This window comes from Python bivittatus, unplaced genomic scaffold (genome assembly GCF_059951505.1).
Source record: "Python bivittatus isolate LINGU-HERP-01145 unplaced genomic scaffold, Pbiv_v1 ctg000080_np1212, whole genome shotgun sequence".
NCBI lineage: Eukaryota > Metazoa > Chordata > Lepidosauria > Squamata > Pythonidae > Python > Python bivittatus.
In genome coordinates this window covers 9,570,917-9,582,947 of record NW_028277035.1, presented here as the reverse complement: position 1 = coordinate 9,582,947, position 12,031 = coordinate 9,570,917, and the positions used below count along the sequence as shown (strand labels likewise).

Below are 12,031 nucleotides of genomic sequence, written 5' to 3'. Positions count from 1 at the left end.
AGAATTTATTTGCAAATCGTGGTGGAAAATAAGTATTTGGTCAATATCAAAAGTTCATCTCAATACTTTGTTATATATCCTTTGTTGGCAATGACAGAGGTCAAACATTTTCTGTAAGTCTTCACAAGGTTTTCACACACTGTTGCTGGTATTTTGGCCCATTCCTCCATGCAGATCTCCTCTAGAGCAGTGATGTTTTGGGGCTGTCTCTGGGCAACACAGACTTTCAACTCCCTCCAAAGGTTTTCCATGGGGTTGAGATCTGGAAACTGGCTAGGCCACTCCAGGACCTTGAAATGCTTCTTACGAAGCCACTCCTTCGTTGCCCGGGCGGTGTGTTTGGGATCATTGTCATGCTGAAAGACCCAGCCACGTTTCACCTTCAATGCCCTTGCTGATGGAAGGAGGTGTTCACTCAAAATCTCACGATACGTGGCCCCATTCATTCTTTCCTTTACACGGATCAGTCGTCCTGGTCCCTTTGCAGAAAAACAGCCCCAAAGCATGATGTTTCCACCCCCATGCTTCACAGTAGGTATGGTGTTCTTTGGATGCAACTCAGCATTCTCTCTCCTCCAAACATGACGAGTTGAGTTTAGACCAAAACGTTCTACTTTGGTTTCATCTGACTATATGACATTCTCCCAATCCTCTTCTGGATCATCCAAATGCTCTCTAGCAAACTTCAGACGGGCCCGGACATGTACTGGCTTAAGCAGGGGGACACGTCTGGCACTGCAGGATTTGAGTCCCTGGCAGCATAGTGTGTTACTGATGGTAGCCTTTGTTACTTTGGTCCCAGCTCTCTACAGGTCATTCACTAGGTCCCCCCACGTGGTTCTGGGATTTTTGCTCACCGTTCTTGTGATCATTTTGACCCCACAGGGTGAGATCTTGTGTGGAGCCCCAGATCGAGGGAGATTATCAGTGGTCTTATATGTCTTCCATTTTCTAATTATTGCTCCCACAGTTGATTTCTTCACACCAAGCTGCTTGCCTATTGCAGATTCAGTCTTCCCAGCCTGGTGCAGGTCTACAATTTTGTTTCTGGTGTCCTTCGACAGCTCTTTGGTCTTGGCCATAGTAGAGTTTGGAGTGTGACTGAGGTTGTGGACAGGTGTCTTTTATACTGATAACAAGGTCAAACAGGTGCCATTACTACAGGTAATGAGTGGGGGACAGAGGAGCCTCTTAAAGAAGTAGTTACAGGTCTGTGAGAGCCAGACATCTTGCTTGTTTGTAGGTGACCAAATACTTATTTTCCACCATGATTTGCAAATAAATTCTTTAAAAATCAGACAATGTGATTTTATGGATTTTTTTCCCCATTTTGTCTCTCATACTTGAGGTATACCTATGATGAAAATTACAGGCCTCTCTCATCTTTTTAAGTGGGAGAACTTGCACAATTGGTGGCTGACTAAATACTTTTTTGCCCCACTGTATGTAATCCATATATATTTACATATACATATACATATATCATTCACATATTTTATAATCTGGATAACATGTATTATACATACTTTAACAATAGCATGGAATGAATGAATAGGTAGGATAGAGTATAATTTGTTTCTCTTTAAACAGGTGCATCCCCTAAATTCCTCCTCTCTGGTTAATTATACCATGATTGCCATAATGGTGATCAATATTTCTTTTGTAGTTACTATTTCCTTTCCCTTTTTTCTCTCTCTCCCTTTGCTTCTAAGCTAGCCCAGCTTTTTAGTTGCTTATAAGGAGGTACTGAGTTACCCCTTTACTTATTTTAGTAAAATGCAAACAATCTATCATTACATCGCCAGTGTGGATGGTCTCATTCATATGTTCATTTTGATGCCTTAGAAATAGATCATATATTCTGTTAGCTTAATGCCAGTTAACAAGCTAGTGGCTCTACATGACCTCAACATTCTAAACTTGGTTAGTTTTAATCTTGCTTAGTTGTTTTTGTTTTGTGTGTGTGTGTGTGTGTGTTGGGGGGGGACTCAGTATGTTATGCAAAGCCAGCCTCTCTTTGTTAGTTTGTGGCTCAGTGTATTATATACCCCCAGAAAATGGGTTAATTCTGAAGCTGGGTAATGCAAATGCATGGAGTTTGCTATGCCTGTAATTTCAAAGTAAAAATAGGGAAACTCAAATGCCAGGTTTCTTGCTTTTAAAAGAGAACACACCAGCTGAAAGTCTAAGGCAATGTGAGGAATGGAGAGATTCAGTGGGACAAAGTCAACAAGGTGTGTTGATTAAGCTCTAGGATCTTATGATACTAGAAAGGACCAGGTTCAAGTTCATCTTCAGCCCCAGCCATGGAAGTTCACTAGGTAACTTTGGAATAGTCCTTCTCTCTCAGCCCAATCTACCATACAAGGTTGTTGTGGGGAAAAACAGAAAAACCCTCTCCCAGAGCATTTTGGAATCTTAAAAGCTCCCTTTAAGGCCAGATTATGTTAGTTGGTGGTCTGACATTAAAGGCTGACAGTTGTGTTCACATCATATATTAATCAGGTAGTAACTACAACAAGGCCTATGTTAACTTCTCGCTGAGTTGACCAGCAAATGTCTGATAGTAGATTGAGAACAGAGAAAGGAAGTATTTTTTCATACAGTACAAACCTAATTAGCTGAATGTGCTTTTATAACGTATAGTGATGGTTACTCCTATAGATGGCTTTAAAGGGATCTAGATAAATCACTGGAAGATATCAGGGGCTACTAGTTGTAATAACTTTATGGAAACTTAGCATTTTAGAAGCAGCATGCCATTAAATCTTGTTGCTATAGAAGATAATGAAAGTGGACTACTCCAGTCAAGTCCTGCTTTGGGTCTTGCAAGAAGCATCTCTCTGGCCAGTGTTACAAGCAGGAGCTTGGAGGACAGAGACCCCTAGTCTGGTCCTGCACAGCATTTGTTAAGTCTGTGTGTTCTTAGAATTCTACAGAGTAGAACTGATTTAGTCACTTAGGTAGCCTCCTTCTGGTAGGAATAGTACTGGATATCCCCTGTGTTTTCCCTCATCCCTTACTCTTAGATTCCCACTAAAAGAGACCATCTACATAAGATGCTTAACAAGCCCCCTTGTAGCTTAGCACAGATTTTTCTGGATGTGTGGTTCTAAAGAACGGATTTCATTAAATTGGGTTTAATTAAAACATGGGAGTGTTTAATTAACTCTGTGGCCCTCTGCTGCTTTCATTGCTATCCAGGGATAATTATCGAAGCCTAGCTAGCAGGACCAGCTGGTCATTTGGAGGCAAATGGGTATGCCTGGCTACTTTGAGGCCTTGGCATAAAGGTAGAAAAGCCCAGAGTAAGCAAGTGGCAAGTGAGCTTGGATAGACTTCTCTGATACTCCAACTGGGATGTGGAAAGAAAATAAAAGAGGGGGCTGTTTAAGAATGTCTAAAAGCAGGGACAATCTGTAATCCTGAAATAAAAATAAGGGGAAAAGAACCTCCTGAAAATGTCAGCCTGAGATTTTTAGCCTTATAGTGGAGAGAGTAATATGCCAACAATGTATTATTAAATTTCTTAAGCAGAATTAAATGTGGGGTGGCAAGCTGGATTTCTGGTGAGCAGGGGCTGAATTTACATGCCTTGCATGGTAGCTTGCTTCTCCTCAGGATCAAAAAGAGAAAATATGTGCAACTTAACTATTCAGACTCCAATTTGTATAAAATAAAGAGATTCTGGAAATTAATCTTTTCTTAGCAAGAAATTTTGATTATTTGTGTTTTTTAAAAGTTAAACACTTAATACAAGTGTTTAGTTGGATTTACTATAACCAAGACTGACAGTTGCAAGTCTATATTAGCATTCCCTAGTCTGGAACTCCCCATTATTGGGACTACAATTCCTAGAATTCCCAACCCAAAATAGCTGGAGTTGAGGAAGGCTATTTTGCACCATCTGTATTCTGAACAGGTACTTCAGTATTATTCCTTTAGTCTGAGGAATGTGCATTAACACACATATACCCCACACACAGTTTCAAGAAGAGGTTCTTACTAATCCCCAAGCAGAGAATTTCTAGCTCTTGTTGGGGAATGCTCAGCCTCCTGTGCTTACCTGCAAAGTCATGTAAAGGAAATGAACTGGAAAACTTGTAGCTCTTAATGTGGACTTGCTCTGTTCTCACTGAGGAAATAGAACATCTGTTTTTTCAGTAAATACCCACATACTTGGGTCCCCTGATACTAAAAATTTGCTGTTCATCAGAGGACCTTTGGCAACTGTATGCAATTCATAGTAGTTTCCTGCTTGTAAGAGTCCATGATGCTGATGCTAAGGATTTCAGTTCATTAATTCAAGAAGAGTCTGGAAGAGACTCCTATCTTCCTGTTCGTCTTTGGTGGCATTGTTTGCAATTGAATCTTCCTTGACATTTCCAGTCTCCTGAACAGATTCTTTCCCCTCAGAAGGCTCCCTAGTGATAAAGCTTCAGGACAGTATGAGGCAGGATCATTACCAGGCCCACAGGGGCCATGCTATGTTGCTTTTGGGCTCCAGAGGTTTCTGCCAAGACTTCAGTTGTTCATATCAGAGGCGTTTTCCTCAGGATCTACTTAGCTATGTAATGGTGAAGGCTAGATGCTCACTTAAGTGATCTCCACATATTCAACCTATTTTTTCTGAGTGAGGGATGAGACATTCATCTATTAACTGTAGTATCCTTCATTTTTTGCCTGTCTCACTGAAATTACCTCCATCCAGGGGCAGAGGATATCCGTTCCAATATCATTCTGTTGTTCAAGATAACATCCTGTGCATAGAAATGTGCTTAATTAAAATATATTAAACTGGGTGGTACCATTTCATCTTTAGCCCCAACTAGAGTGTGAATTTAATTAGTCCCTGAAGTGACAACCAGCTATCTCAGATAGAATGATTGTGAGATGGCTAGGAGCTGGAAAATGCAGGTTATTAGTTAACCTCTACTCATATCCTAAATTGTGTGTGTGTGGGGGGTGTGTGTTGGAATTTAGCAGTCTTCCTGCAGTCTGTCTGGGAATAGTGGATTATAATCTGAATGGTGTTAGGGTAATGGATTCATATTTGTCTTTCCATCAGACTTCATTACTGTTCTGTCAAGAATATGAGCGAGCTGGACACAAAGCATGATGAAATCCAGAATGTATTGGCTAATCAGGTGTGGGTTTTAATGACAAAACAGCATTATGGGAAGAGAAGGCTGAGTAAATTAGTCCATTTGTATGACAATGGGGAAATTGCAACTGCACTGGGGAAAAGGGGATGAATTGTAAAACAATTTTTCTGATGGAACCAGAGCCAAGTGGGATTGTGGTGTTACTCTGGATCCATCTGCCAACTTGAACATGTAATTTATGTTATTATCAGGCTCACCCTCTTTGTTTTAAAATAATCCATGGACAATGATGATCAGCTTCTATATCTGTATAGAAATAGAGAAAATTAGTGCGCCTCTTATAAGCATGCACTAAAATGTGGCAAAGGTTTCAGTCTTTCACTATTCTTAAAGTATCTTTAAGGGTGATTTTGTTTTTATCTCTGTTTTTGTTGATTGTTGTGAGCCGCCTAGGATCATTATATGAGCTAGGTGGCCATATAAGTTCTATAAATAAATAAATAAATAAATCTATGTATCTTAATTGTATGAACAGACAAATGATTTAAAATAATGTTCATGGACCACTGATTACATTTTGTGTTCAGGAGGGTCTTGTCCACAGAGATCTGGTGTCGATCTTGCTTTTATGTTGCAGCTCTTAGCTTTAGTATCTTCTAGCTAATTATTATATGTGGGGCAAAAAAGGGGCTTTAAGGGAGGGTCTCGTTTTTGCAGAGAACTCCTCAATGTCAGTGAGTCAGCCCAATGCAGAAATATATTTGGCTGCTGCTCAACAATATCCTCCTGCATCGAAAGGAATTGATCTAGGAGGAATTAAAACAGTGTTGATAGACATCATTGGACTAAGGGCCAAGCCTGTATCTGTCTTGTTTTTGCTTTACTCTAGATCAGTTGCATGCTCTGTACACTTTGGGTGCTAAGTGGGAATTGCTTCTATGTAAGAAAAACATTGTGTGGTTCTTAAAGGTCTTTAGATACAGGCATGACTCAAGGGTGTCCCTTCAGCAATTTTTCACAACATGACTTATCCAGGAAAACAAAATCTTGGATAATTTGCTTAAAGTCTAAGAGGGCTGCTGCCAAGCAGAAAAGTTGGATTTTGGCTCATTGCATTAATAGTTTAACTCATGGTTTAAATCAGTGTAAGAGCTTCATATGCTCAAACCACAGTTCACTACTTTTCAAAAATTTTCTTCAATGTATTTTGGCATAATGTAATCTGTAATGAAAGTTTGGTGGCTGTCTACATTGTTGGGAATTAGCTATAAACTTAGATATTTCTAGCTTGGAATAGATGAACATTGTATTTAGTCAGAGATGTTTTTATAGAGAAACAGACTGTGTTAACTACATCATAGTAAAGTAGTCATTAAGTATCTCTTGGAGAAATTTTGATTTGCCCATTAAAAGATGCTTAGCACAAGGTTAACCCCAGAACTTTCTTCAAATGCTACAGCCCTCTTTCTTCTTGACCGTGACCTAAGTTCCTACTTTGAGAAATGCCTTCTGTAGGGAGAAAGGGACATGGCATTTTTGTGTCTCATTTACTTTTCCTGCTCAATTTTTCTTTCCAGGGTACTGGGAGCCTGTTCCAGGCGCGAGTCGTTGGAGGTTCTTCACTGTGCAGCTATCTCTCTCCTCAGGACAGGTGGCCACTGTATCACCCAGCTGTGGACAGGTAAGAAAGGAAAAGTGCTAGAAATTAATGACTGAAAGGAGCCTATAATCAAAGAGCAGGAATGAGATTCATAGCTACATTCTCTTGTTGACAGAAAGCATTCTGTTCACTGAGCTGTGCCTTTCCTACCTTTATCCAACTGCTGTTCCTTCTCTTCCTGCCTAAGCATCAAAAAGAATCCTCTGCATTACGGGGAAGACATTTTGTTTATAAATAATTACTACATTGTGTTCATTTTTAAACTGTGTTGTCTTCTCGAGTAGATAACAGTTTGTATAACCTAAATACTCCATCCAAATAAATCATAAAAATAATGCACAAGGTGAGATGTTACAATTCTACCTTTCACCAGTTCAGCTAGAATACATAGACTGTAGTATATACAAAAAGGTATTCAAGCCGAGTTTTGGCAAGATTAAGGGAGCAAAGGATTCTGTAGTTGTAAGGAAGCACCCAAATTTCCCTTTCTACCAGGATGTGCTCTTTCCTAATGTATTGCAGTTAACCCTCCAGATCTACTCAATTACTCTCCCTCTGCCGAGCTACATTCTTGCTGAGATGATGGCAGGTGCTTCTTCTTTTCCTCTTTCTAGTTTACTGTATATAGAATCCAATACCAAATGAAGAAATATAATGTCTTGTTCAATGTAGGATTTTCTTTGCCCACCCTGCTTCCAGGCCCCAAACAGGCACAGGCTCTGGTGTGAGAATAATTGTGCAAATTCTTGACTGCTCAAAGACAGGGAACCTGCAGTAGTACTGTTATTGTTATTGGCAGCAAGAGTTAGAAGGGAGTGCTGTGATAACATCATGATTACACAGGCTGGTGAGGGCATTTTATTTCTGGGGTGTTTCCGATGGGCCGAAATGGGTGTTTTCCTCTTTTTTCTCCCCAATTTATGTGTATAAATGAATCAGGCTTGATCACCTTTTTTCTTCTTTGAAGGGGGGGGGGGAATTGGAATTTTATGCTGAGTTTGGCAGCATGATCACAGTGGGCTCTGGAGGATGCAAAATAAGTGGAGTCTGCAGGTTGCCTACCTCTGCTCTTACTTCTGCAATGAGGCTGAAAGAGAAGGAAGCGCAGAGGCTCCAGCAGGCTGTGAGAAGCAGTTCTGCTCCCTCTCGATCCCTCGCTTCCAGGTAGTCCCAGCAGCAGAAGAGCTGGGTAATTGTGTTGTTCTGCCTCAGTGCCCCAAGCTGAAATGCTGAAGTAGCCCAGCCTGACTGAGCCAGCCCCAAGATCTCTTTTTCTCAAAACTTCTTGGATGTCATCAGTTAGGATGGGGCATTTCTCTTCTCATCCTGTCTGGACTGGTTCAGTACATGACTTCCAGCCTTTGCTGAGCTGTCCCCTCTGTTGGGAATATTTGCCCTTTATTTATTTGCCATCTCTTTGGCTTTCTATACCAGTTTTTTCCTAGGATTTGCTCTTGTGGCTCAGTGACACCCTTGCCTGCGAAGTGTGAACTCCAGTCTCCATGCTTTTTATGGACATAATTCAATCTCCATTTAATGTATCACAAGTTGCAGGTTCCTCAATCATCGTTGGCCCAAAACTTTGGCAAAGGATTGCATTTTTTTCCACAGTGGCAACTTCTCTGTGCTAAGTCTCCTCTGTTTACAAAAGTAATTTCATTAGTGAATCTCTGTAATAAAGTCTTGTAAAATACATCTGTATTAATCCCTTTCCCGGAATCCATACCCTTCCTTTCTCATACACAAATATGGTCCTTCCAGGTGATGCTATCTAAATTTTTGTACATGCTAAACTGGAACATTTAGAGTTGGGTGATCTGCCTGACTGACGGACTGATTGATTGATTGATTTGCTAGATATGCTAGAATGTTGTAAACTAGAGCTGTGTGGGGAAAGGGGAATAAGTAATTTGAAGCGTGTATTGATGCACACGTAGCAATTCTTGGCACCTCTTTAAATCAGATGTGTATTTTGTTGGGATTATGTGGCTGCCCTAAGAGAGACACACCTTCTTTAAGGAATTCCTGATAGATACTGTGGGAGTGCTTCTGCACACTCTGAACCCAAATGGTTGCATGTTCTTATTACAACCTTTTTCTTCCCATATATTGGTTTGTTTGTTTGCAAGGGTTATAGGCTACTCCAATAAGCAGGCTCTGAGCATTGTACAACTCCTCAATACATAACTGAGATTTTAGGAAATACAAATAAAATTTAAAAGAAATCATGTTATAGTAACATAAGGGATTACATAAAACTGCGAGACATATTTAAAATAATAAAATGAATTTCTTCTCCTTAGGAGGGATAGTTATAACCAGCTGGCCCCGTGGCTTGATGAAGCAGCCAGGTTTTTACTAATTTCCTGAAGCCAGTCTGGGGATACTGTTCTATAGGAGGAGAATGATGACTGAGAAGGCATGCTTCTGTGGCCCTGAAGTTAAACCAGCACCTTGAATTGCACCCAGTACCCAACTGCCAACTAGTGCAGCTCTTGGAATAGATGGGTTACATGGGAGCCAGAGGTACACTCATAATTACTCAAGCTATTGCATTCTGGGCCAGCTGTAATTTCCAAATGCTCTTCAAATGCATCCACCATGTACTGCACATTACAATAATTCAACAGAAAGGTGACTGAAGCATGAATGATAATGAGTAATGCCTCCTGGTCATGATAGGGTCACAGTTGGTACGCAAGAGGGATCTGTGCAAAAGTCCTCTTGGCAACAGCTGCCATCCTCTCAAACAGGAGCTATGAGTCCAAGAGGACTGCCAAATTGTGATCCAGCTCTGTTTGGAAGAATGCAACCCCATCCAGAGCTACCCATGAAATCTCACTAGAGTTTGAACCCAATGCCTTTCTGTCTTGCTGGAAGTGAGTCTTAACCTGTTCCTCACCATGCAGACCCAAACAGCCTCCAGGCATCACTAATTCAGCCAGGGTTCAAGATTAAAAATTGGGTATCAGTGTACTGATGAAACCTGGCCCATGCCAACAGATTATCTCACCCAGTGGTTTCATGTACATGTTAAGCAGGCCCTAGAGTTAAATTCCCCCTTTCCCCACATCATATGAAACTGCTGTTTCAGGAAAGAGGAGAACCGCTGGAAAAGAGTGCCCCCCCCAAAGTACTAACCCTTAGAGACAACCCAGAAGGATGCCATGATTGACGGTATCAGAAGCCACCAAGAGATCAAGCAGGATGAGTTGGGTCGCACTATCCCCATCCTGGGTCTGTCAGAAATCAGTAAGTGTTCCATGGTGAACCCGGCCTGAAACCTGACTGAAATGGGACCAGATAATTGATTTCCTTCAAGATCTTCTACAGCTGCAGCTCAACCACTTTCTCCACAAGCTTCCACAAAAAGGTGAAGTTGGAGACAAGCTGTTTGTTGTCCAGTATGTCTGGGTTGTGAATAAGAAGTAAGATTTTTCTTTTGCACTGGTCCTTACAAGCCTTTTACTGTCTCATCAGTGAAAACCTATAGGTACCTGCCTACAGTATTGGGACTGCAGTGAGCAAGGCAGAATGACAGAGGACTTAAGAAGTAGTCAGCTGGCATTCCCCAACTTGGTGTGATACTTTCCAGAGGTGGTGGGAGTTATAATCCTACACACTGGAGGACCCCAGGTTAGGGAGAGCTACAGTAGATGACCAATTGGTGAATCCTGGTATCACAGGGAATTAAAAAGACACAGAAGCAAGGGTCTGCTAAACTCTGAGTGCTACTCCAAATGTTGGGGTCTTTGGTAGTAAGGCTGCTCTTCCTCTCCCTGATAGGTTGTTCCTCAGTAAGCAGCTTTTTATCGCCACATGTTACTGAGGTCTGGCCCCAAAAAATGTTACTGCCCAAGACAAACCACAGGAGGTTCCTTTCCACTATTTGACTGTTCTGCCTGTTTGATTTACAACACTAGTGATGGGTGAGCATTGTCCATTGCGCCCAAAGGCAGTGGACTGGCTTAATGGATACAGGCAAACCTGTCTGCCTATATTGCACTGACTGCCAATGTCTCATTCAGCTGCTGCTTCCAGTACAGTCACCTTACTCTTCCTAATGATAGGAGTAGCCAGATAGCATCTGTATAGTCTTCATGTGTCCATCACTTTACAATAGTAAGACAGCAACCAGGCTCTGAGGAGTATACAGTTTTAAAAGCAAAAGGTATAGGTATGGTTCCTTTTGCCTGTTGGATCAGAAAGTACAAGGGACAAATGAAGTTGCGCTTTTGGTTGGATTTACATTTCAGCCAGTAATCCCAACACACACACACACCACACCACAATGTCAGGCATGATTTTGTCTGTATTGGTGGTTGTTGTTCATACTATCAGGTATCATTTGTTTGCTTATGAAAACATCATCTTTTCCCTTAAAAAGGTGGGAATGGTGCAGGGAGGTTTCCAGTGGAAGAAACTGGGAGGGAGGGAACAGGAAAATGAATGCATGGAGTTCAGTTAGATGTACTGTGTGTGTGCATGTGTGTGCGTGTGTGCACGTGTACGCGTGTGCATGCACACACACCTTGGAATCATTGTTGACTCCTGGTGACTGCCTGGACAAGTCTATTAAGTTTTCTTGGCAAAGTTTTTTCAGAAGTGGCTTGCCATTGCCTCCTTCCTAGGGCTGAGAGAGAGTGACTGGCCCAAGGTCCCCCAGCTGGCTTCATGCCTCAGGCAAGACTAGAACTCACAGTCTCCTGGTTTCTACCCTTGTATCTTAACCACTACGCCATACTGGCTCTCGTTACTTTGTTTTAGTGGGGAAAAAAGCATTAAAGATCATTGCATTTTACATTCAGGGCCTGAGAAAAAGACCAGCATGTGGGGCATCATTTGACTCCCTGCTTCCTGATTTCTCTAGTATGTGTGCAACCCAACTCCTTGTGAAGGATTTTTATTATGATTAAAAATGTAAAGATGAATTGGCTCTTCTCTGGGAGGAGTCCGCCCCCTGCTGGCAACTGGGCAAAACTGGCTCTGACCTGTGGTGTTCTGGCTCCTTTGTGCTAGTTAAGGAGAGCCATTCTTGGATGGTTTACTAAATGTTATTCCAGCTTGCAATTCTTACCTTGCTCTTGGTTAGAGGGAATGGAAAGGGGGTGAAAGCTGCACTCTAGGCTGCAGGCTGTCCCGTGGATTATTTCCTCTTAGTCCCATTGCTAAGCTTATTGTGCCTTGTTCCAAATGTATATAATTAAGGTTTAAAAGGGTGCCGTACTTTGATTTAAGATGACCACATAAAACCTTCTCCTTTCTC

The 12,031-nt window shown here is 41.5% G+C and overlaps 1 protein-coding gene across 1 annotated transcript in view; it reads left to right on the top strand.

Annotated features, from left to right (window-relative positions):
- USP43 (ubiquitin specific peptidase 43) overlaps nt 1-12,031 on the top strand; it is a 119,151-nt gene that overhangs the window by 97,825 nt on the left and 9,295 nt on the right. The window contains exon 9 of the mRNA XM_088133489.1: nt 6,683-6,786. Coding sequence (XP_087989615.1) covers nt 6,683-6,786 — 104 coding nt within the window. The remainder of the gene's footprint in view (nt 1-6,682; nt 6,787-12,031) is intronic.